At 41.8% G+C, this 25,760-nt stretch overlaps 2 protein-coding genes across 2 annotated transcripts in view; both read right to left on the bottom strand.

Annotated features, from left to right (window-relative positions):
• Nucleotides 1-3,842, bottom strand: part of TNFAIP8 (TNF alpha induced protein 8) — a 46,373-nt gene extending 42,531 nt beyond the window's left edge. Inside the window, exon 1 of the mRNA XM_066613987.1 lies at nt 3,815-3,842. Within this exon, the coding sequence (XP_066470084.1) occupies nt 3,815 (1 nt within the window). The 5' untranslated portion in view covers nt 3,816-3,842. The remainder of the gene's footprint in view (nt 1-3,814) is intronic.
• Nucleotides 3,843-12,573: 8,731 nt separating this feature from the next.
• DMXL1 (Dmx like 1) overlaps nt 12,574-25,760 on the bottom strand; it is a 108,458-nt gene continuing 95,271 nt past the window's right edge. Inside the window, exons 40-46 of the mRNA XM_066613988.1 lie at nt 24,332-24,392; nt 22,939-23,066; nt 21,499-21,591; nt 20,466-20,557; nt 18,313-18,365; nt 17,163-17,380; nt 12,574-15,310 (exon numbers count right to left, since the gene is read on the bottom strand). Of these exons, the coding sequence (XP_066470085.1) occupies nt 15,086-15,310; nt 17,163-17,380; nt 18,313-18,365; nt 20,466-20,557; nt 21,499-21,591; nt 22,939-23,066; nt 24,332-24,392 (870 nt within the window). The 3' untranslated portion in view covers nt 12,574-15,085. The remainder of the gene's footprint in view (nt 15,311-17,162; nt 17,381-18,312; nt 18,366-20,465; nt 20,558-21,498; nt 21,592-22,938; nt 23,067-24,331; nt 24,393-25,760) is intronic.

The raw sequence follows: 25,760 nt of genomic DNA, 5'->3' as shown, positions 1-25,760 counted from the left end.
TCATGCCATCCTTGTGATGTGGTACATGTGTGTGGTGTCCTTGAGACATCTTCCCATGGTTGGTGGTGGGTACCTGTGGCTGTTTTGCTCATTCCTAGTGGCTGGCAGGAGGGTGTCACCTCAGCACAGGCCATGCACTTGACTCTGCCCCCTGTTCAGTTTATCCTGGTGGTGCTTCTCTGGTAGAGCTTTTTGGGACTGTCTGATATCCCACCAATGTCACATGGTTGGTCTCTGCTGTCAGGATGCAGCTTTGTGGGTAACAGGCTATGCTGTTGTTTCCATAGACTTGGCATTTGGCCATTGGTGAGCCAGTGTACCACCCATTTGGCATTGCCAGTTCAGCCTTAGGATATGACAGACATCACAGCAGAATCCATGCAATTCGGTGTGTTATTAGAATAGGCTTGAGGAGTAAAGCACTGAGCAAACAGTCTGACACCTCATACCACTTTCCTGCATGTAAACCCAATTGAATACAATGAGACTTACTTACAGGGGTGCACTGTAAGACACCCACCAAACACAGAGAGCCTGTAAATAATATAAAAATATAATTTCGTATTTTAATAAGTGTTTGTAAATAGTATATTTTCAGAACTTAAGCAAGTATTTTGGCCAACACAGCGTTCACACAGTTGCATTCTATCCCATATTTGTCTTACTCCACCACAGAAGCAGTTTATGAAATCTCATATTATAATTAGATCCCAACTTCAAAGCCTGCAGAATGGCACACTTTTATTGCTAAATGAAGAGAAACTTTATTAATGTACCTACGCCTTAATATTTGTCCACTTTGTATTTAAACAAATGTATTTAAGCCTTAAGCAACTATTTATTTCAAATAATTCTTGTTTTCAAGAGAATTATCAATAATTCACATTTTTGTCCAACTCCCAGAATGAGTGGCTACTCCTTGCCTTTAGCTTACTTAAATGGTTTTTCTTGTAACCGATGAAGCAATTGCTGATTTATTTGGATAGAAATAAATACACCCAGATGCTATTTCACCCATCAAGTAGAGAATACAAAGACATCTGCTAGTGTTTTTCTTGTACAGGCTGTAGTTCCCATTTATTGCACATTATCACATTACTTTGCATGCAGAAATACAACCCTAATTCAGATTTTGGTTAATTCTTTTTTTTTTCTCTTGTGAAAGGGAGAAAAGAATGATGAGCAATGAGCAACTCAGCTTCAGTTGTCTGCCGCAAAGGAAGTTGAAAGACTACGGCTGCACTCCTATACTGTACAGTACACACTTTCCTGGGAGTAAGTCCCATTGAACATAATGGGACTTACTTCTGAGTAGACAGTCATAGGATTGCACTGTAACTTTAATACGCACCCAATGTCTAAATCCAAATCACAAGGCTGCAATTCTGTCCTCTATAGTCACACTTACAGGCCTCTGGCCACTAGTTTCCAAGGTGGATAAACATGCGGCTGAAATGCACACTTCAAATGGACATTTTTTCTTGAACTCTCAAGGCAGTTGTATAATGAAATCAGGAAAGCACCGAGAAGAGGAGGCGGGAACTGCCAAGGCTCCAGGTTACCAACCTCTGGAGACACCACAGCAGCATAGCACCTTCACATCTGCACAAACCAACTTGCTGCACCCTTGGGCTTTGAGCTGGGCCACCTTCCTTCTCAGTGGGAACTTGGTGATTTTTACCAGAGCTGTCAATTCTCTCAAGGATCTGGTTCACTTTTAGTGGTGAACATCTGGTCAGCAAAAGAGCACTGAGCACATAGTCTGACACCTCATCATCAACCAAAAGCAACAACAGCATAGTAACATCTTTACGTCTTCCCTTCTTTTTTGTTCTATTACAGCATTCCTCAGCATCTGCCTCTCGCCCGCTGCACCATTTTGCATGGCCCACCTCTGGGAAGTACAACTGGAAGTAATTGGAATGACTTTATCACCAGTTATTTCCATACTAAGAACATAAGAACAGCCCCACTGGATCAGGCCATAGGCCCATCTAGTCCAGCTTCCTGTATCTCACAGCGGCCCACCAAATGCCCCAAGGAGCACACCAGATAACAAGAGACCTGCATCCTGGTGCCCTCCCTTGCATCTGGCATTCTGTCGAACGCCTTCTGAAAGTCCAGATATATAATGTCCACGGGTTGTCCCGTATCCACATGCCTGTTGACCTTTTCAAAGAATTCTATAAGGTTTGTGAGGCAAGACTTACCCTTACAGAAGCCATGCTGATTCTCCCTCAGCAAGGCCTGTTCATCTATGTGTTTTGAGATCCTATCTTTGATGAGGCATTCCACCATCTTACCCGGTATAGATGTTAGACTGACTGGTCTATAGTTTCCCGGGTCCCCCCTCTTTCCCTTTTTAAAGATAGGCGTGACATTTGCTATCCTCCAATCTTCTGGCACCGTGGCTGTTTTGAGGGACAAGTTGCATATCTTAGTCAAGAGATCTGCAACTTCATTCTTCAATTCCTTAATAACTCTTGGGTGGATGCCATCAGGGCCCGGTGACTTATTGATCTTTAATTTATCAATGAGGTCTGAAACATCTTCTCTTTTAACTAAGCAGCCTTAAGCATACGAGTACTAATAGCTAATAAGCATACTAATAGCTACTAAGAGGTCAGACATGACGCAACAAACAAGGGTAAGAGGCTCAGGCTACAATCCTATCCACTTTTTCCTGGTAGTAAGTCCCATTGACTATAATGGAATTTACTTCTGAGTAGACATGCATAGGATTGGGCTTCCAGGGTAGATGGGAGGCTTTTTTGAGTGCAAGAAAAGCAGAACTGAGCCTCCTACACTGTTTGTTGCATCGTATTGCTGGTCTCACTGCCAGGTGGTGGAGGTCTGGGGGGGTCCTGCCATGAGTACCACTGGGCACCACCTCAAGTACCACTGGTGGTATGAGTACCACTGGTTGAGAAACGCTGCTCCATTACTTTTACCGCCCAGCCCCAAAAAGAATTCCAGTGAACTCTAAAGCTTCCCCCTCCAACTTCCAATGCACGTCTACTCAGAAGCCCCAACAAGTTCAAGGGGAGTTGTTGACTTCTAGGGTTTGAGAGAGAATGGCAGCCTTGAAGGACAGTTTCACTAATAAGCAAAAAAGTACTATGAGGGGACTGTTCTTCTAGGTTGCTTTCCAACAGGCAACAGCAGATATCCATCACTTTGGTCTACTCTAGTGGTGAGTCTCGCACAAGTTTGAGGGCTGCTACTGACCAGGGAGTGCAAAGCAGGGGCCTGCAGTGGGTGGGCAGGCAGGTGAGGCAGAACCTTCCCACCACAGTCCTTTGAAAGTGTTCCAGCTGTGTAGGTGCCCAAGCACCTGGTCTGCCTGCCTGGTCCTCTGCCCTCCCTGCTCCGTGTGTGGGTTTTGGGTGCTTCAGCACCTCACACATGGCAGTGGTGCTTTTTGAAGGACTCCAGAGGGGAGGCTCTGACTCACCTGCCTCACCTCACATGGTGGTGGCGCTTTTTGAAGGACTCCGGAAAGGAGGCTCTGCTTCACCTGCCTCACCTCACATGGTTGTGGTGCTTTTCGAAGGACTCCGGAGGGGAGGCTCTGCCTCACCTGCCTCCCCACCCACCACATGCCCCAGGTGCAAAGAGCATCCACAGGGCTGGTTGCACTCCTGAAGCTTCCAGTCACCACTGCCAGCTCAGAAGCCTGCCAGGGCGCCCGCCTGCACCGTGTGCGCACTGCGCCCTTATCCAGGCAGAGACAGAGGCGCACTGCTGCTCCCCTCCAGGCCCCCCGCGCGCGCCCTCCTCGCCAGGCAGCCCCCTCCCTGCCTCACTCACTCACTGTGTATCGCGCAAAGGGAGCGAGAGGGGAACCCGGACAGCAGCAGCAGCCTGGCGACGGCGAGTCTGCCTGCCCTGGAGGCGCGACAAGGGTTGAGACGGGACAGCCGAGGCGGAGCTCGCCGCTTGGGGCCAATGACCGCCCTGCAGAGCGCCGAGGGACGGGCGGGGCGGAGGAGGAGGGCGCAGCAGCAGGAGGGCTCCCCTCTCGCGCACTTTCCTCTCCCGGCTGTGCCCCAGCCTAGGCAGGTCTACTCAGAAGTAAGTCCCACTACAGTCAATGGTGCCTACTTCCAAGGAAGCGTGGAAAGGAGCCTTCAGTAGTTCCCTGTGTAAAGGCAGGGGGCACTGGGTTTCCAGCGCAAGGAAGGGCACAACCCTAAGCCGTCCTGCTGTGGCAGCAGGGACCTGAGGTGGGCGGGGAGGCAGGTGAGGCAGAGCCTCCCCACCAGTTGTTCAAAAAGCACCACCACCGTGTGAGGTGCGCAAGCACTCACAACCCATGTGCTCAGGTGGGTTGTGAGTGGCGGTGGCGCTTTACAAAGGACTCCGGTAAGGAGGCTGTGCTTCACCTGCCTCCCCACCCACTGCATGTCCCTTGTGTCCAGGAGGGCTCACTACTCCCAAGAAAGGGAGTACAGGTGGGACTTCAGTATCCATTGATTTGGTATCTACTGATTTGACTCATTACTGATACTGGTGTTAGTCTTGTAACAAAGGGGAAAAAAGCACAAAAAACCAATTTCCTACCTTTGTGCTGTTAAATAATTATAATTTCATTCCATAGATTCCATTATTCACCCCATCTAGTGGCTGAATGCGGTATAGTGTCTATACCAATACATTCTGATGCAACAATAGAGCAGCAAGAAATCTGGAAATGGGTCTTTAAAGCTATTTGTCCACTGATTTGGTATCCACTGATTTTTTTATCCACTGGGAGAGGATTACGAGGCATGAGTTGTATATAGGATTGCAGCCCAAGTGCATTAAAAGTACAACAAAGTTTTGCAGCCGCTTAAAGGCTAACTTATTTCAGTAGAATCTACTCCGCTTCATCTTGAAGGCACTACAGGTCTCTTATGGGTGCTGCAAGTGACTAGCGCAGCTACACCCTAGAGTAGAGGTGTCCAAACCTTTTGGCAGGAGGGCCACATCATCTCAGACACTGTGTTGAGGGCTGGGAAAAAAAGAATTAATTCACTTTTCAAATTTGAATAAATTTCCATAAATGAATATATTAGAGGTTGAACTTATATGACTGAATGAAGGTCTTGCAATAGCTCAAGGCCTGTAAAAGGCCTTGCACAAAGCAAGGCTAGCCTTTCCTTTGCTGCCGCTGCTGCATCACGTATGTGAAACAGCAAGCAGTGGAGAGAGCTTTTGCCCACAGCTCACGCAAGAGGTCAAACAGTTGGTTGTCACAGTAAGAGCAGTTGCATCAGGCCAGCGTGGGCTCCAGCAAGTCTCCAGAGGGCCGGAGGCTCATTGGAGACTGGGGGCTCTCTGAGGGCCAGACTGGGAGTCCTCTGGGGCCAGGAGTGGCGCCTCAAGTGGCGCCAGGGCCGGGGTTTGGGCACCCCTGCCCTAGAGCAGTATTTCCCAACCAGTGGTACTTGTACTGGTGTCTGATAGTACGTGTGGGACCCTCAGACTCCCGCCACCTGGCAGTGAGGCCAGCAATGCAACATGACAAGTAGCACTTAGGAGGCTCAACTCCATAGGCACAGCTTCAGCATGTGCTTGTTGTGCACTCAAAAAAGTCGTTCTGTCCTTCCGCCCTGAGCCTCTTACCAGTGTTTGTGACATTACATCTTACCTCCCAATCTGGAAGTAACTAGAAATTGACAGTAACTTCTCGTGGTACTTCCAATCGGTGAACCATGCAAAATGGTTCAGTAAGGCACAACACTGAGTAACACTTTCCTAGAGAGGTAAAGTCTGTGCTCCCCCACAGGAGGGCGGGCAGGCAGGCAGACAGACACATGTTACCCCAGTGGCATTGATGACTCCTTGAAATCAGTGTTTAGCTAGCACCTGCGAGGACTAATCAAACTAAGCCTGCCCTTAAAGACTATTAGAAAAGACTATAAGAAACTGGTCTAATTTTCTCTGCCTCCTCCCCTCACTCATGATGCATTGCTGAATCTCCTGCTTAATAAAGCACTGTGGACTAGACTTCCTGTTCAAGGCTGTTGTTTTGGTTGATCCTAATAAAGACAAGGCCAGACTGTAGCTTTGCATGTTGTTCAAATTGACCAATATGCCTCGCTACGTTGTGTTCTCCTTTTGGTGTTTATGTAGACAGCTCATCTTGCTTGGCCAGTTCATTACTAGTTGGTGGTGGGTCACACCCACTGTGATGGGATCATTTTACTTTTGATAATCTCATTTTCATGAGTGCTCATGTGGGCTCTGCATAGTATTAGGGCACACCTGTAGCTTTCATGGCTGGGCCTTGTTTTGTACTAATATCTCTTTCTCCTTCTTTCACTGAACAACTGCCAGGTTCAAATCTATAGGTTTGTACCATAATCCCTCCCTCTCTCTGCCACCAACCTTGTGCAGGTGGCTCCTGTATATGCTTAGAAAGATGTCATTGTTTTCCGTGAGAGTAGTTTCACTAAAGTGTACCATGCATGGGGGTTCTCCCTTTCCATACATGTATTCCACACTAATCAGTGATCACATTCTCTCTTCTGGCATTTAACCAGGCCTGAGGTTGATCGGCAGCCTCATGGTGGACCAACCCCAAAAAATGTCCCATTGATCCATTTTGGGCTGTCTATGTTCTATATCGGGGTGCCCAAACCCCAGCCTTGGGGCCACTTGCACCCTCGAGGACTTCCGAACTGACCCTCAGGGAGCCCCCAGTCTCCAATGAGCCTCTGGCCCTCCGGAGACTTGCTGGAGCCTGCACTGGCCTGATGCAACTTCTCTTAGCATGACAGCCAACTGTTTGACCTCTCGGGTGAGCTATGGGACGAGGGCTCCCTCCACTGCTTGCTGTTTCGCCTACGTGATGCAGCAGCAGCAAAGGAAAGGCTGGCCTTACTGTGTGCAAGGCCTTTTATAGGCCTTGAGCTATTGCAAGACCTTCATTCATATATATAAGTTCCATCTCTAATATATTCATTTATGCAAATTTGAAAAGTAAAATTAATTCTTTTTGTTCCTGACACAGTGTCAGATTTGATGTGGCCCTCCTGCCAAAAAGTTTGGACACCCCTGTTCGATATGATACACAATAGGAGTTCTTGGGTGAGAAAGGTACATGCATGCTTGCTGGTGGCTAAAGAGGTTCCACAGAGTATGTAAGAGACAATATCTTAAGTATATTTTTGTACAGAAGAGAGGGAGGGGTGGTGTTTTAGAAGTAACTATAAATGCCTTCTGTTCTGCTTTTGGCAGGTTTGCACTCTGGCTCTAAGCTGTATGTCGCCCACTTGGAATAGTTTTGTTCAAACATTTATCTAAAATTTGTGCTTATGTGTTTACATTAAAGGCAGCACAACCCTGCTTCTAATTATGTGGTTAGACAAGTGGGAGCGGTTCAGTTTTGCAAAGGTGTTCTCTCAGCGCAAAGGCTCTTCACTTATTTTATGAAATTGGTTCCTTGTCATAGGACAAACATTAGGCAGGCTCAGAGGAAATGAATTTGAAACAAAAGCTCACAACCAAAATAAGGGAATCCTTTAATGTTGTGTTGTTTTACCAAACGATACAGTCCCAGTAATCTTCTGAATCCATACCCATAAGAGAGAATTTTTAGAACAAAGCGCAGTAACATATACTATAGTAACAGCTAGTTTTAAATATTAATAGCTTACAATGAACAGGTTGTTTACTATCACGTGAAAGTAAAGCTGTGAAATTACAAGCACTATTTACAGGGGGAGCAGGAATGTAGATAGTTATGTAGGTATGTGGCATACCTACTACATTGCTTAATCCATTTTTGCCTGGTGTACGCATTTGGTCCCTGTTGCATATATGCAACGTTGGGCACAAATGGCTTAAATTCAGGATGTCTCAAAAATGCACATGTTAGCGAACTGTAATTCATTGTAGAAAATGTGCAACACTTGAACATCCAAGAGAAGCAATTGAAGTAATTTGTAGAACTCTCCCCGCACACATGGTGGTGGATACCTGCAGAAACTTTAGTCCATGTCAGCACTATAGACAACAATGGGGAACATCTTGAGCACTTGGTCTATTTCATTAACTAGGTTACTGGTATACATAACATGCAATATGTGTGTGTAAATAATAGTAAGTGTAAACCATAGCTTCATAAATTTGAATTTTTAAAGTGTGTGTGCATTTTGTTGATGCTCTGTAGTTATAGTGTAGATTTCAATACCTGATTGTGTATAGATTTAATAGATAGGCAGATAAAGTCCTTATTCTTTTCCACTTCTTGCTGATACCTTGAAATCTTTTTCAGGTTAGTGAGGCCAAAAACATGTCTATATGAGTTGTAAGAGACATAATTTTCTTTAATTATATATGGATAGCGGATTTGTATTAGCTGCGAATCTAGGCAGCCTCTATGGGCAAAATGAATGTTAGATCTGAGTAATCTTCTATCTCTTCCATTGATATGAAATTCTGTAGTAATATAGGAGTCAGTGGGAGAATACAGGATATACCAACAATTAATTTGGAAAACAAAAGAGCAGGTATGTTTTCTAGGAACTAAAGCAGGGGTGTCCAAAGCTTTTGGCAGGAGGGCCACATCATCTCTCTGACACTGTGTCGGGGGCCAGGGAAAAAAAGAATTTTTACATTTAAAATTTGAATACATTTACATAAATGAATATATTAAAGATGAACTTATATTAATGAATGATGGTCTTGCAATAGCTCAGGGCCCATAAAAGGCCTTGCACAAAGCAAGGCTGGCCTTTCCTTTGCTGCTGCTACTGCATCGCAGACGTGAAACAGCAAGCAGTGGAGGAAGCCCTCATCCCATAGCTCACGCAAGAGGTCAAACAAGTTGCCCTCACGCTGAGAGCGGTTGCATCGGGCCAGTGCGGGTCCAACAAATCTCTGGAGGACCGGAGGCTCATTGGAGACTGGGGGCTCCCTGAGGCCCACATTGAGAGGCCTAGAGGGCTGCATGTGGCCCCAGGGATGGGGTTTGGGCACCCCTGAACTAAAGGATTGAAAGATTGAGCTGTCCTTAGCAAAGTTATTGCACTGTCCTTTTAATACAGCAGTTCCCAAACTCTTTGGGAGCTTTGGAACCTCTTTGAGGGGGAGGGGCAAAGGCAGTGACCAGAGTGCCAGGATTGTGCTGCTGCCAGGGACCAACGAGGGTTTATGAACTTACCATTAGCAGCACCAGCCTTCCAGGGGGTGCAGGGAGCCCACAGACACACCTGCAGGGCTCCCCAAGTCTCAGAATGTCTAAAAACAGCTATTGTGACCCACTTCCAGTTTCATGATTGCAAATTGTAAGTGGGTCACAATCACTATTTTTAGACATTCTGAAGGTTGGAGTCCTGCTGAGGCGTTCATGGGCTACCCACAACTCCCATGAGACTGTGCTGCTAATGGTGAGTTCAACACCCACTTGGTCACCAGCAGTGGCACGATCCTGGCAATCATGTAGCTGCTTTCCCCATCATCCTACCCCTTAAGGGGACAGAGACAGGGCTTCTCTGGCTGGGGTGTTGTGACCTCCCAGTTTGGGAACCTCTGCTTTAACCTAATTAGGCATTTTTGCCCAGGAGGCATAACTCTTTAATAGGGATTTCTTCTTAGGGCAACATCCTACTCTTTACCCTTAAGTTAGTGATATTACTGCCATTGAGCATTTGAATATGCTTAGTCAGCAGTCTTTCATGAAATTATTAGGCACAGTAAAAACTAATTTTGGACAAACTCCAGAAGTTAGTGGTAGACGGGGGGGGGGGGGGCTGGCGTGCTGTGGTCCATAGGATCTTGAAGAGCCGGACACAACTTAACAGCAGAACAACAAAAGAAGCATGTGTCTAATGAAATGGAGTCTCCAAGACAAATGGCCTGAAGGTCCAACCATCCTGACCTCTAAAGCCTTGTCAAGGTTTAAGGCAGAAGTTCAAAAACATGCAATTCTGCATCTTTGTAAAAAGTAAAGTAGACATAGGTCAGCACACCCCCTTGATTCCATGGATGAAAGGTGGGATATAAGTGTAATAAAGCTACACACTGTTACAGTTAAGGCAAATTAGTATTTTAAATGCTCCCATTGTTAAATGCTTCAGGCAGCTGTCTTATTTGAAAACCTAAAACTTTTCAAATAAAGCTAAGGCTAGACTAGAGAAAAATGGCCGCCCAGCAGGTCACCTTTGCTGGCCGCTCCTAGTTGTTTATATAATTTTTTCTCTTCCGATAGGACCTTCAGATAGGATAGGAAAAAGTTCAAACTAACCCAAAGAGGTTTGTGCAGCAATGAAAACTCATTTCTGGTCATTAAAAGTAATTAACTTATTTCCTTTCCAATTCTCTCTCACCTAGAGACATGTAAAAATGTATCTTATATAAAATAACAAGCTATAGGAAGGGTAGTAAGAACCTGCATTTTGATCTACTTGGACCTGTCTGTTTCTTTCCGTTCTATGTAAAGCTCCTCGCACACAGATGGCCTATATAACACAGGCCAACACACATTTTGCTTACTTAAACGTTACACCAATTCCTGAGTATATTTGGGGTGCTGATTAAAAAAATGGCATCCATTTTGCCATATCATGTTCTAGTTTTGGAGACACGGCATAGCCTCTTTAGTGAATGGTTCAAGCAGCTTCCTCATGAGGAAGGCTACACCATGGCTTCCTCATGAGGAAGCTGCTTGAACCGTTCACTAATGAGGCTATACTATATCTCCTAAACTAGACGTGATAGAGCAAAAACGGATGCCATTTTTGGAATCAGCACCCCAAATTCATATCAAACCACCATAAAGTTTGGGAAAAACTTTTCTGACCCTCAATTTTGTAGGCCTGTGTAATCAATAATGCCTACTGTTCTTTTCCGTATAAGAACCAATGTGAAGACACTTCAAATGAGTTGGGGGGATGACAAGATAAATCTGCAAAGAAAAGTGATCATGTTAAATCATACTTATTCATATTTTATATAACTTCCAACAAGGATTGAGATTAGTATGGCAGAAAGGCAGCACACTTTTCCAAGAAGGGAAAAATTAGCCTGAGCAGGTTGACACAGAAAATGTTTTTTTTCTTTCATGGTCAAATGTACCACTTGCTTCTATAAAGAGAAAATGCAATAATTAATTTGCCTCTACAAGCTGTGGTTGGTTCAAAACTCCTACATGAGCCATTTTCAAAAGTAAATGTATTGCATCATTTGAACATCATGTGTTCCCACTTCAGTTTCCTTTTCAGTAATGTGGTGAACACACATTGTTGCCAGTTACATGAAATAATGATGTGTCAATCATTTTGGGACCAGATCCAAAAGGGGAAACGAGCACACATTTGACAAGCCAGCCAAACAACGTTTTTGCTGCCCATACTCCATAAGACAGAAACTGTCTGTTTAAATGTGAGCATGACTTCTGAAAATCAGAGTTCCTGTGTTGGGACAGGTATTCTTTCACATATATCTCCTCTCTGAATCTCAGCCTTGCTATTTTAGATAGAGAAGCAATGCTCCAGATATGATTGCATTCAACAGAAAAATAGTTGCTGAAAAATAGAAGCTACTCATAGCATTAAGCAGCTGTTAGGCTAGATTGCAGAAATTGGTATTCTGCAATATAAGAAATATGCAGGAAGTCTTGCAGTACCTCCAAGGGATAGCCTAGCCATCAAGTTCACCTGACTCCTGCTTTACCCAATAGCTCAGTGGTATTTCAAGAGCTTTTGTTTGGAAGGCACCAAGAATCACCTTGACAACTGTAGGAGTTAAGTTCCACTGGTTAATAGATGAAGGCTACTCCCACAACTGTCTTTTAAAAATCTAGAAAACCTAATTGTAAACAAGAACCTGCTTCCATATGCAGCAGTTGCTGGATACTGGCAACTATGTGCATGTCATGAGTACTTCAATGTAAAAGATATGCGCCAAGTACCGGTCCTTAAGCAATCGTGCTGAAAAAGAACAAAGCAAAGTAGTGAGAGACACTACAGATACCCTGCACTTGCCTTTATCTGGTCTTGCCTGGTTAAATGAAGGGTCAAGAATGTTTTCAGGCACTTTTCCTAAAGTATAAATGGTCCTAATCTTCTAGCTTGCAGCTTGCCACTTGGGAAATGGCAAAGCAGTTTACAAACAAACAAAACAGATTTTTGTACTTTCTCTTTGTGCAGGGAGTGTCTTCCACTAATGCAACTAGTCTACTCTGCTGTAACAGGAGAAAACCCATTTTCAAAAGGCAAGAACCATTACAGACATAAAAAGAAGTTTGTGTAGAGTTATTTTCTAAGAAGTCTGCTTACAGCATGTGGACAAGATCACATCTCTAATCCTATAATCATCTGGGACAATGACTACCCAAGATTCATATCAATCACCACAGATCACAATATATACACATGTGATTAGGTGGGTAAAAACACCCACCTTTTTAGCCATGTATCAACCACACTACTGCTTTAGCTGTAAACCAATTCAAAGTTTAGACTATACAAGTACAATAATTTAATTTACTAGCTTCTGACCTAGATCAATGGGAGAATGGGGGGCATGGAAGTGAGACATGTTAAATTTCATAGCAACTATGGTATTTTGGAACAATGAGTCTCTGCATGATTGTTTATTTAGGCATTATGGGTGTGTAACTAAATACATCACAATATTACAAAATTTATGTATTAGTTTAAGAGCATTCATGAACATACTCATTTACCCATTTTTCTAGTAGAAGCACAAAACTTTACACAATATTGGAGTCTTGGCAAACTTAAAGTGCAAAAAAGTTACTAAAAATGATAGTATTGCTCAAAATATGAATGAGGTCATATTGAATTTGTTTAACATAAGAGTTATTATTCCACTTGCAAGTAACCTGAACCATAAGTTCTTAGTACGTTTTTCCAGCTGAAATATCAAGATTTGTATCTTAAACATTGAAATATAACTTCCCAAATTTGTCTTTTGAATAAAATGTGAAGGGTGAACACTGTTTATAGAATCAGTGCTTTACACTACAATCCAAAGCATGTCTACTCAGAAGTAAGCTCACCAAGTACACTGGAACTTACTTCCAGGTAAGTGTGTACAGGATTTTAGCAATATACATACATGGAATGAAATGTTCACAGTCCTAAGACTCATAATCCACTCCTAAAATACTTGAGAGGCCTTTAATCTGTCTATAAAGTCAGTGTAATTTTTCTGCAATTTGAGCATATCTTCGTTATTGATTACTTTGCACTGGCCCTACAATGGTCGTATGTCTTAATCTTACATGTACTACTGCAAAATGTTCCAGGATCAGGCTGTTAAAATTATACTCACCCAGGCATGTGACTGGAAAAGTATCGAGTCACACTTGTGGCCTTATTACTGTTATCTAAAACTATAAGTGCCTATTAATTTAATTTGCAAGTAAATGTAAACAAAAAATTATTAAGATCCACTGTATCAAACAGTAGCACTAGATTTAAAAATGATGCTATACATTTTTTTCTCTACAAACAGTGGCATGTTATTGCCCGAATTTAAAGTCAGGTTAAGTGCTTAAAAACTACCCCTTTCTAACTGCTGCTTGCACAAGACTATGCTAAAAGTACATTTAGAATCATATATAAAATTTACAAAATATTAAAATAAGTGTCCTGAGAATATTACAAAATTCATTATACAAGCCCTTCACTTTTGTTTTATTTACACCATCCATACCCAGGCAAGTTCTTTTACATGAAACATTATATTGATACCAATTTTGTTTTCACAAAATATTTTAGCAAAGTATGTCACTTACATCTGAATAACCGGTCCCTTACCTAGTTTATGTATTTTTCAAGCTTTCTAAACTTTTAAAGTAAAATAGTAACTCAAAATAGTTACATGGACTGTTTTAGCACATAGAAAATGTTGAAGGCTTTGCACATTTTTACATTTTGGTCAAAACAATGTATACAATTTTACATTTTGGCAAAAAAAACTTGAAAATTTTCTTTGATATACTTTTTCTTTGATTTTTTCAGGTATAAATCTATAATTTATTTTATACATCAGAATAGTCATTAGCATTCTTGTTTAAATTTGTTTGCTTCAGAAAGGCAATTACAAAGCTAAATGCTAAGCTCTATGTGCTGGAAAAAACCAACATCTTTGGATAAATGAAAACAAGGTCACTGGAAAGAGTAAATAGCATTATTTGTCTGTTTCTTGTATTTTCACTCTCTCTCTCTCTCTCTCTCTCTCTCACACACACACACACACACACACAATTTTACAGAACAAATAGATTTTAATTCGGTATCCTATGCAACACAATCCTATAGCTTGTCCCATGAACACTAAAGCTTCATGTATGAAATTTTTTAATATAATCCTAAAACAATTCTATAAAGGGAGATAGCCTGCGACTACTTGCATATTTTGAAACAGGGCTCAGAGTTAAAAAATATGTGTTCTGTAGATCTCTCAGTTTAAAGAAAAGTCTGCCACTGTGATAGCAGTGATTGAGGCAAGAAAAGTTCCAAAACAAGGTTTATCCTTCAGTCTATAGCTATGTAGACAGAGTTCAATTTATAACAATAATAAACTTGGATTCTGGAAATTAGGTAGTGGTAAGAACACTCCCTCCCTCTACACACATACACATACACACGCACACACATAGCATCCCAGTATAGCATAGGTACCTACTTCAAAGACCAGTTTTCTTACTTTATACAATACAACTCATATTTATAGCTAGGTAGGAGCAGATATTTGGCAACAGACTATTTAACAGGCTAAGAGATGATATCATAAGGCTTTCCTTATGGATTGGTCTTTTAACTTCAGAGAAGAATAAGTGGGAAAAAGACCATGCTTTCCTACATAAGATGAGGCATTACCACAAATGAAAAACACAAAACACATCAGCAACATACATATCATAAATATTTACTGAATCATCTAAGATTCTTTAGGCAAATCAGAAGGAACTTATTAATCTTAAGGCATCAGTGCATCAAGGACTAAAGCTCCAAAAATAAATATAAACATTGGAAAGTGTTACTGTGGTGCTAGCTGTACAATCATCTACCACACTTTATAGTCATTAGCCACTTGTAAAATATATTCCAGTATTAAAACCACATTAGAGCATGAGTTTCACATCATTTTTCAACACTTCACTGAATGAGCTGAATCGATCAGGCAAGATGCGCATTTTTACTGTCCCATCCGCTCCACATGAGAATATGTGATTTGCTGGCCCTGTCTCAATCTGCATGACACCTGTTCCAAGATTTCTGAAAATAGACTGTCGAGAATGTTCATTGATGAAAGTATGAAGAAGACTGAAGCTTGACAGACTCCATACCTGAACAAACAAAAAAAGAAATCCAAGCCTTATTTGTCGGCATTTATGATAAAGACATATTGTTTGTACGATTACATTAAAATTACTTCATCAGTATCAAAATATACACAGTTAAGAAAATACAAAGGAGTTTGGATTCAAGCTTAAGGGGAAAAGGAAAAAAAACTTTAAAGGCTGAGTGAAGTGATAGGATTTGGTAGCAATACTGTAATAAACCTGAAACATTTATTAAAAATATGTCCTGTAGACCTTCTGTTGCCAGAAGCTCTTTGTGCTCATAAAAGGGAGATTCCAATGTCAAAAATACTAGTTGAGATGCTACCTATAATTAGAGGTGTTTGTTTCCAGTGAATAAGATAGGATTACAGCCCAAAACTTACTGAACAATGGGCTTACTTCTGAGTAAGGTAAACACCATTTTCAAACACCTCTACCTATTGTCTAAGACAGGGGTTGGCAACCTTAAACACAAAGAGCCATTTGGACCCATTTTCCGGAAAAAAGAAAACCTCGGGAGCCACAAAACCCTTTTGACATCTAAAATGAAGATAACACTGCATATATAGTTTGCGCTCCCCTCTTATAGGTCCCAGTTATATAATACACTCCCCTCTTATAGGTCCCACTAAAAATCAGGTCCAGACCCACAGTTGGAGAACAACTGTTTTAGATTGTGCACAGGTGACCTGCTTGTGAAGGATACTGTCATTCTTTACTGTCATTTACTTCTGTAAATGCCTTTCCACACAATACTACCTCTGAACAAGACAACTTAGTACTACTTAACACTGTTCACAAAAGTGCTCCTGAACAAACAAGCTAAGAGTTCAAAACTGCATAAAATAAAAGGCATACTAACAGTGATTACTTCCCAACCATGAAATATGCTTTGGTGCTACATATTCAGTATGTTACACATACAGTATACAAACATATACAGAATACCATCTGGTGCAAGGGTTTCCAAACCCCTTTCAAGTTTCCAAGTGAAGGAAATGGGGCTGCGAGAGGGTGAGTGAGTGAGGGGGGGAATGCTGAGTGGGGAGCTTGAAGGCTGTAATCCTGTGCACACTTTCCTGGGAGTAAGCACAATGGGACTTACTTCTGAGGAGATACGCACAGGATTGTGCTCTGAGCTTGGGAGGAGGATAGAGCAGCTGCACTCAATTGCTTGCTTTTGCCTTGGCTCTGTGGGGTCAGGGCTACTTGTTGGAAGGGGGGTCATCAGGGTGTTCAAGCCCCGTTCATTTACGCGCCCTCCGCTACATGGGCAGGCGGCTGGTGCAGCGGCTCGGGCGGGAGGAAACGTGCAGCGGCGGAGGGGGCTCACCCTCGGCAGCGGTGCCGGCTCTTTGGGCAGGAGCTGCTCCGCCAGCCGTTCGCGCCCTCTCCTATGGGGCGCAGCCACAGAAGGCGTGGGAGCTGCACGTGTGTGCTTGGGCTGGTGAGCCCTGCCCCCCCACGGGTTGGCCCCGCACGGAGCCGCAGGAGAAGGCTGAAAGAGCCGCTTGCGGCTCCAGACTGGCAGGTTGCCGACCCCAGAAGAAAACGGAACTGCACTAGTGCAGTACAGCAACTGCGGCTGCAATCCAAAACACACTTTTCTGGGAGTAAGCTTTATTGATCACAATGGGACTTACTTCTGAGTAGAAATGAAAAGGATTGTGCTGTAAAGGACTACAGCTGCAATCCTATTCACACTTCTCTGGGAGCAAGCCCTATTGACTGTAACAAGACTTACTTCTCAGTAAAGCTGCCAATCAGGGCCTCCTTCGTTCGAATGTTACCTCTGCCATGAATTCACTAGGTTGCATCACCAAGTAATTCCCACTCACTTGTACATATTATTTACCTTTACATTTCCTTCAGCTGATCCTGTGACAAAATATTCTTCTGTAGGATCCACAGCAATTGCTTTCACTTGGGAATCATGACTCTGGAAAAACTGTCGTTGTTGCTTTTGGTGAAGATCAATTATGCAGATATAGCCTTTTCTGCCACCTGATAATAGCAGCTGATGTTTAGGAGCATATGCTAGGACAGTTGCTCCACTATCATGACAGGTAAATGCTGAAATCCAAACCAAGAAGATTAGAGAACATACTCCCTTACTATTAATTTAGGAGTCTTGAATGTATTTTTTAATGTCACAATAACAGGAACTTACATGCTGGGTGAAATCACTTGGCAACTTGGTCAGTATTTGGCCTAAAGTTGCAGTGAGTTTTGGAAGCATAGAAAAGCTTGGTCAGAAGTATGCAAAACCGGTTCTTTTTACAGTCACTATTTATGGGATTCTCATGTTTGAAGCTTGCATATTTCAAACCCTTTGACACTTTAATTAGTGCATAGCATATATGCTTAGAATAGACCTGGAATCTAATTATTAATTAACCAATAGTTATACGAAGGCTAGATTTTATCATGTTTGATTTCACCAAGTCCACAGAATCTCAAGTGCAGCTGAAGCCCCTATCAGAAAACTACCAATCAGTGGTTAGGTAGTTCCCCGTTCTCTGCTATGGAGGGAGGGAATAGTTTCTGTGAAAGCCAGTTACTAGATGCAGAAGATTTCACCTCCTTCAGCAGCTGGCTTTTGTGCTTGTATTGCAGCTCATCCGTGTGGGAAAGCACTTTCCAAAACACTAAACAAATAAACGCATTCATAAAATGCATGCACTTGGTTTTACTGAGTTGCTGAATATTTCTCCTAACAGGATGTTGCCCAAAATTCTCTGTTACATGTTTCAATGACATATTGGCCAGTTGTACCCAATATCCTAATTTCATATAAAATAAACAGTGATCAGTCAGAAGAAGAAGACTAAACAAAAGCAAAAGAAATTTAATTCTAGCCAAGATCTTTATTCCCAACAAGGCTAATTAACAAGGGAGTATTGTATGAGAAACTTCACTACAATTATCTGGAAGGTCTTAAATTCTATCTATATACAAATCCAGAGAGTTAAAAAAAATTACACTATTTATACATTTAAACTTACCATGTACTAGGCTACTGGAAGGTGACACCAGAGTATCCCACAGGCAAATGTTCCTTAAAAAAAAAAATAGAGAAAAAATATCTTTTAAGGAAATCTTGACTTTAACCACTCACCATCAGCAAACTTGAATACATTTCAAACGGAGGATTGAGGCAGAGCTTTATTAATTTGTCTTTTAACATTTTTTGCTGCTTTAAAGGTGCATTTTCAGCTTTGAAGGTGGCAGCTTTAGCAGCACTTGACATGCCAATGGTGTCCTCAGCAGCCAGATTCCACCAGGTGCTATATGGTTCTTCTTTAGAATGAGGAGAAAATGACCCTCTGGCACAACAAAGCGAACTTAAAATATAATAGCGAGATTGGAACCATTTCATACTAACTGTGGACCAATTTCACGGTCAGGTCATAAGAATTAAACAACAGAGGATGAAAATCACATCGAAGAACTTAGCATTACTTCCATATATTTTAACCATGTTATAAGCCCACAGCGGTTCCCAAACTTTTTGGCGCCACAACCTATCTCACCCTCCCCAGTGGGTTGTGATGTTCTGCTCCTTGAAGGCCCCCCAAAACTTCTTCCAGGCAGGCAACCCACTTTATTGGCTTCCAAAGATCTCATGGCACGCAGAAGCCTCCAAAATTCACTTCTGGTTTTTGGAGGCTTCCGTGGGCCATTATGAGAAAGCCAGGGTGTAGTAGTTTGAGAGGTGGACTTAGACCTGGAAGATCCAGGTTCAAATCCCCCCTCAGCCATAGCTTCCTGGATGACCTTGGGCCAGTCACTTTCTCTCAGCCTCACCTACATCACAGGGTTGTTGTGAGGACAAAAGGAGGGGAGCAGCTGTGTACACCACCCTGAGCTCTTTGGAGGAAGCGGTATGATAAAAATGTGAAAAGTAAATGAATAAATAGGATTTGCCAGCCTGAAAGAGGCCTCCAGGGCTTCTAATGCTTCGAGAAGGGCTCAGATTTGGACCCATATGGAAGCAAAGGTAGGCAGGAGGGCCCAGGGCATGACCCACCAGGCAAAGGCTTGCACAGGACGCACACTTTGAGAAGCCCTATTATAAGCTGTTGATAGCAAGACTAGCACCAGAAGTATTCAGGTGGCTTGGGTTGACTGGTGACAGCAGAAAGCATACTGCAAGCCCAAAATGACACATGATGGTGACAGAGCATCACCACCAAACCTGGGTCTCCCCCAATCATGCATGAAGGACAGGGTGAATTAAACCACTGGTTCTACTGTACTGTTATTTCTCCCTCTCAAACTGGTGTGTCCATGTGAATGTGCAAGTGCACATAACTGGAATGTGACCTGTGGAGAAAATTCTGGAACCCCCTGGCCTATGCTGCAGCACCCATCCTCATCAATATTCTTACTCAAAATATGAAACATTCTCAGAGATTTCAGATCTCAGTTGGACAAAGAAAAAAAACTGATCAAAAACAAAATCTATGGCAGTTTTGCTATGCATATTCCATGTCTGGAGTAAAAAAAAAAAAATGTAAAAATCTCCCCCTTTCTATGAAGCATCTCCTAAACTATACAATGCCTTCTCACAGATAATACAATCAAAATAAAATCAGTTTTGAGCAGGCACGGTAAGACAGGAAACACTGTCTTCTTTTATTAAGATACCAAGTGTTCTTTTATTGGTGTTCCTACTTTTCCTTCCTATGCTTCCATAGTGAGCAAGAGAAGATATGTATGTACAGTGTGTGCAAGTCAAGTATGCATGGTGAATTTTGAAAAGGAAGAAACAAGCTTTACAGAAGTTATAGTTCAATGTTATCTTCAGAAGAAAACTGCAAAAATGTATCTGAATTCTACAATGCAGGTGCCATGCAACCAAAACAGCTTGTGGACCAAACCCCTTCAATTCAGAAGTCTTAAGGATTTATACTTTTGTGCAATTCTAACAGCAGAGTCAGGAGTAGTGCTCCCTCCCATATCCCCAGCCATTGCAGGCTAGTTTGTGCAGACAGGGTGGTGGATGGGTCACAACTTCTATAGAATTTGAAGTTCTTTTGAGGTTTCCAGCTGATATTGATGTGCTACCCATAAGGGTGGCTGGACATAGCACACAAAGAACAACTTTACCTTCAGAGCAAGTTTGTCACCGTGATCTTGAAACTAGTTTTAGTACCTGTTGTCAGTAGACTGCCCAGCTGTGACTATCAGGGATGAAGAACTGATGAAAACAAAATCATTGGCTGTCTTGTTATGGCATTGCCATGTCTGGAATACAATGCACAATTCGTAAATAAAAGAATAGGAAAGAAAATTTAAGGCAAGATATTCTACGTAATTGCTTGTATTTGATTTATTTAGAAAATGTAGATGTTCTAATAGCTCCCCCCTTCCAATCAGAAAACTTTCTTCAAGAGTCCTTAAAGACTTTCTGGCTTCCTTTCTTTGAACAGCAGACCCTGAAGCCACATATCAACAAGCCATTTTCCAGTTCAAAAGCTGTTTGCCATGTGGCACTGGTGTCAGAGAAACACAAGGGCAACACCCTCTTGTTATGAAACCATTTGCGTAGTTTTGTTTGAATTCTTCTCCCCCCACCCACCATGAATATAATACAGGCCTACAAAAAAAAAAAACCTTTTTTTAGTTGCTGAAGAACAAAAGTAAGATATTTTTGGGGTGCTGAATCCAAAGATGGCATTGGTTTTGCCTGATTTGCTCTAGTTTTGGAGGTATGGCATAGCCACCCTATATGCCGATTCAAGCAGCTTCCTCGTAAGGAAGCCGATGCTATGGCATTGTTATAAGGAAGCTGCTTGAATCAGCATATAAGATGGTTAGGCCGTACCCCCAAACTAGAACCAACTGGGCAAAACCGGTACCATTTTTGGATTCAGCACCCCCAAAATACCCAACAATAGGTCTAACCTTTAAGATAGCAAAATGTGTTTAGGCCTGTGATACAAATACAACTTGACTTGAGGGCCTCTGCAATTTTACAACCACATATATAGTAATAGTAGCATATGCCTGAAGTTCCTGTGTGCATAGGACACAAAGAAACCATTTGTATTTATTATATGGCTGCTTTACTGTTTACCAAGGCTGATTCTCAAGCTTGCTTATAACAATTAAGATAGGTACTTAAGTATCAGGATCAAGTAGCAAAAATAGCAAGAAAGCAGGTTTAAGAAATATTTTTAGCTCACCAGATATGGTTTGGCTGTGCTTCCAGTATTTAGGCAACTTTTCCAGTTTGTTTGATACAGACTTATATATCCATCAGCATCAACAATCCCAAACTGAAAATAAAAATGCATATAGGGAAACAGACTAAGATTGCAATCTTTCTTATATAAACTTACATGGGAGTAAATCCCACTGAACTCAACAGGATTTACTTCTGAGTGGTCATGCCTAGGACTGCGTTTTGAGTGATTGGTTCATGCGCTGGTTCATCTCTCAGGGAGAAAGACAACATAGGGGACAGGGATCATCGTCAGAAAAAGTAACATCAGAAGTTCAGCTAGCCACATTACAATTTTCTTTTATTCCACTTTGCCCTAACTACAAGATCTATTTTTTGCCAAATTCATTCCATCAGTTCTTTTTTAAAGGTTGCCTTTATTTGCCTCTAGGAATCTGTTAGAAAAACTTAAAATTTAAAGGCCTCCATCTTTCTGTGCTCTAAACCGTGGGACCACTATGTAATGAAAATGCTGTCTGTGTTGTGACTGGAGCTTACCATTCTACGTGGTGCTGTGTTATCTTCCCTTTGGATCTCTGCACAAAGTCACTCCAGGCAGCCGTGTGCCCCGATTTTGAGGCAGAAGCGGCTTGCCAGAGTGACTTTGTGCAGAGATCAGAAGATAACACAGAATCATGTGGAACAGTAGGCTCCATTCAGCTAAAGTCAGCGGACACTTTCTGAATTAAGGGCTGAAGTGTACAACTGTAGGATAGGTGTTTATTTTCATTAACAGAATTCAGGGAAAAGCCTAAGCCTAGCAGAAAATGTTATTCCACTTTACAGCCTGGCTGCTGGGCTGACAATTGTGTTGCGTGGAAGTAAAACTATGTTTCAAGCCTCTTGCATTATATCTCCAGTACCTTTATACATCTGTATTCAAAGAAACAAAAGGCAGAGTCATACTGCACATGATTTTACTTCGGCTTGTTCTGGTTACTACAGCTGAAAGACACAGGGCGCAATCCTAACCAATTTTCCATCACCGAGGTAAGGGCAATGCAACTCCAAGGTAAGGGAACAAACATTCCTTTACCTTGAAGAGTCCTCTGTGACTGCCACCCAACTGCAGGATGCACCACATGCCCCACTGGCATAGCTATGTCAGTGCTGGAAAGTTGGTTAGTACTGCACCCACAGTTAAACTGTTTGCCAACAGAAAGCAAGCCATATTTTGAATTAAAAATGAACAAGCTAACTAGCTCCTCAGGCAACATACTGTCCAACACAAAGAGAAATCTCAGAAATGAATTTTTGATTAAGGGTTTATCGTATTTGTAAATGTTTGTGAAGAGCTGTGGAAATCAGTGATATGACCTGTAGGAATCCTGAGATACACTATTTAACAAAGAAGCAAGCCACAATTGCTTTTTCATCATTAACACAGACCACTGTCAACTACCTTATTGCCTTGATAATTAAATCTCATCCGTGTAATCCTAGAGTTGCCACTAGAACGGAAGCATGTGATTTGCTGAGAATGGCCCCACTCAAACATTCTCACACTACCATCCTGAGCACCTGTCAAGTCTGGAACAGAAAAAGAAACCAAATGAATTTTAGTAAGTTTTTTTTCCTTTCTATTATTAAATACAAGGAGGTATTTAAATGATAAAAACTGGCTAACCCATTTCTGCCCAGCCCACAGGTATAAACATTTGATCCCTGTTGTGTATATGCAACATTAAGAACATAAGAACAGCCCCGCTGGATCAGGCCATAGGCCCATCTAGTCCAGCTTCCTGTATCTCACAGTGGCCCACCAAATGCCCCAGGGAGCACACCAGATAACAAGAGACCTGCATTCTGATGCCCTCCCTTGCACTGGCATTCTGACATAGCCCATTTCTAAAATCAGGAGGTTGCACATACACATCACGTCTTGTGACCCATAATAGATTTTTCCTCCAGAAATTTGCCAAATCCCCTTTTAAAGGCATCTAGGCCAGATGCCATTACCACATCCTGTGGCAAGGAGTTCCACAGACCAGCCACACGCTTTTTCATTGGGCAGAAATGGCTTAATATTGAAGAATGAATGTTTAACATGTAGAAGTTATTACAAGGACATTGTACTCAATTACCATTTCAATTACTGTATATATTTATACATCTGGCTAGCATCTGGCTACTTATAGCAGAGTGTGTTTGATCCACTATTACAAGAAAAGCTTTAGTAAGATCTTGAAAGCTACTAACTTGCCAGTGCCCTGCAAAGTATAACACATATTGCATCAAATATTATTTGAAGCAATCTGTATAATTTCTGAAACACTTGATATTTAAAATTTGTCTCAAAGTTGTGCCCATAAAACAGAATTTGAGACAGAAAGGAAAGTATAGAACGCTATGACTCAGTTTGCCTTTAAAAAAGGAAGTATGAATGTACTAGCATATAATGTGTTATCAGCTCAGTCACATACAAAGATATCCCATCTGACATTAACAGTCTTAGTTTAAGATTATCTATTTTGTGAACCTATTACAATCTCTTTCACCTCAATCCATAAAAAGACGTATGCAAGAGAATGTAAAAAGGTATTAGGCACAATTTCCAAATACCATTTCATGATAAAACATCATTCTGAAATCTAAAGAAATCTGTTTGTAAAAGGTTTAAATTGGCTGCTACACTTCAATTTTGATTAGGTACAGATAATCCCAATATTTACCACATAATATTCCGTTGTTCCTTCATATATTCAGACAAGTGCAGCTACAGTTTGCTATATTTCTACAAAATGTTTTCCTTATTTAACAGAAACATTAATATGCCCCCAAAGTATACAACTTACAATACGGTAGTGTTGGGTGGGAAGCCATTCTTCGGACATTATTGATTGCCTTCTTGATCATCTGTTAACCATACAAAACTGAATGGTAAGCTTGACAATCACAAATTACTGAATTAAACTAATTAGTGATGCAAAATGCAAATGCTACCATGTGTGTTTTTCCAGGCTAAATCTTTCCTCAGCATTAGCACACATTTAATACTGACAGAATATAATCCAGGTGTGCACAAGCTTTTGTTTCACAGGTCTAAGGATCCCAACAGACACGCTCTGGACTACAATCTTACCTCTTTTCTTGCCAATTCTTTTCTGATTCCATTAAATTTATTGGAATATTCCTGTATATTGTAAGGTAAGCAAGACAGAGGCAGAAGCAGAAGCATGTAAGAGAGAGGTAAACAAACTTTTACAAAAAATTAATTAGGAATGAAGAAATTCGGTTTTGCATTTAATCAATTACAGACTGAGAAAATGTGTGAATTATTATAGACATTAACTGGAAAAAGTATTTAATTTGCCTTTGGAGAAAGAGCACGTATGTAGTAGACACTATAGAATTGACTAACTGTTGTGGTTATGTTAACATGTATTTTAAGAAGTCTCCTCTACACTAGCACACAGTAATGAAGCTTACTTGAATGTGGCTGGGCTGAATGATACTAATGCAGAATGTGAAACTGCGGGTGAATAAAATTCTGGGGTATAAGAATGAACAGCAGCTTAAATGCCTCAACATTTAATTGATGACAAAGATGCCAACTCTGCAATTACTATTCTTCCAGCTCAGACTACATGCAGTTTGATCCTAGACATGCTTACTGAGATGCATAAGAACGTAAGATGAGCCCCAAGAGCAGGATCAGGCCACAGGCCCATCTAGTCCAGCTTCCTGTACCTCACAGTGGTCCACCAAATGCTTCACGGAGCACACAATACATGGCCTGCATCCTGGTGCTCTCCCTTGCATCCGGAAAATCTTGCTGTGTTCAATAGGGGCTTACTCACAGGTATGTGTGCACAGAACTTCAGTCTTTGTCAGTAGTCACAGACCTTGTAAGCAATGACTGAGAGTTGTCAAACTAGAAAATAAGGAAAGGGAGTGCAAGGGAGTGGCACCAGGAAGCAGGTATCTTTTTGTCTTGTGTGCTCCCTGAAGCGTCTGGTGGGCCACTGTGAGATACAAGAAGCTGGACTAGATGGGCCTTCGGCCTGATCCAATGGGGCTCTTCTTATGAAACACATATGTGTACTTGGAATTCTATCACTGTACTTCTACAGTAGAGTAAGATTGACATAACAGAGCAAAAATGCAATTTAAATGGTGTAGAAAAAAGGTAGATAACCATATCAAGAAACAACTTCTCAATTGCCCTGGTAGGTGTACCAGGAACGGTTTCCATGCCTAACAGTGCTTATTTCTAAAGCAAGG

This window comes from Tiliqua scincoides, chromosome 2 (genome assembly GCF_035046505.1).
Source record: "Tiliqua scincoides isolate rTilSci1 chromosome 2, rTilSci1.hap2, whole genome shotgun sequence".
Lineage (NCBI taxonomy): Eukaryota > Metazoa > Chordata > Lepidosauria > Squamata > Scincidae > Tiliqua > Tiliqua scincoides.
This window is presented reverse-complemented; position numbering and strand designations above follow the sequence as displayed.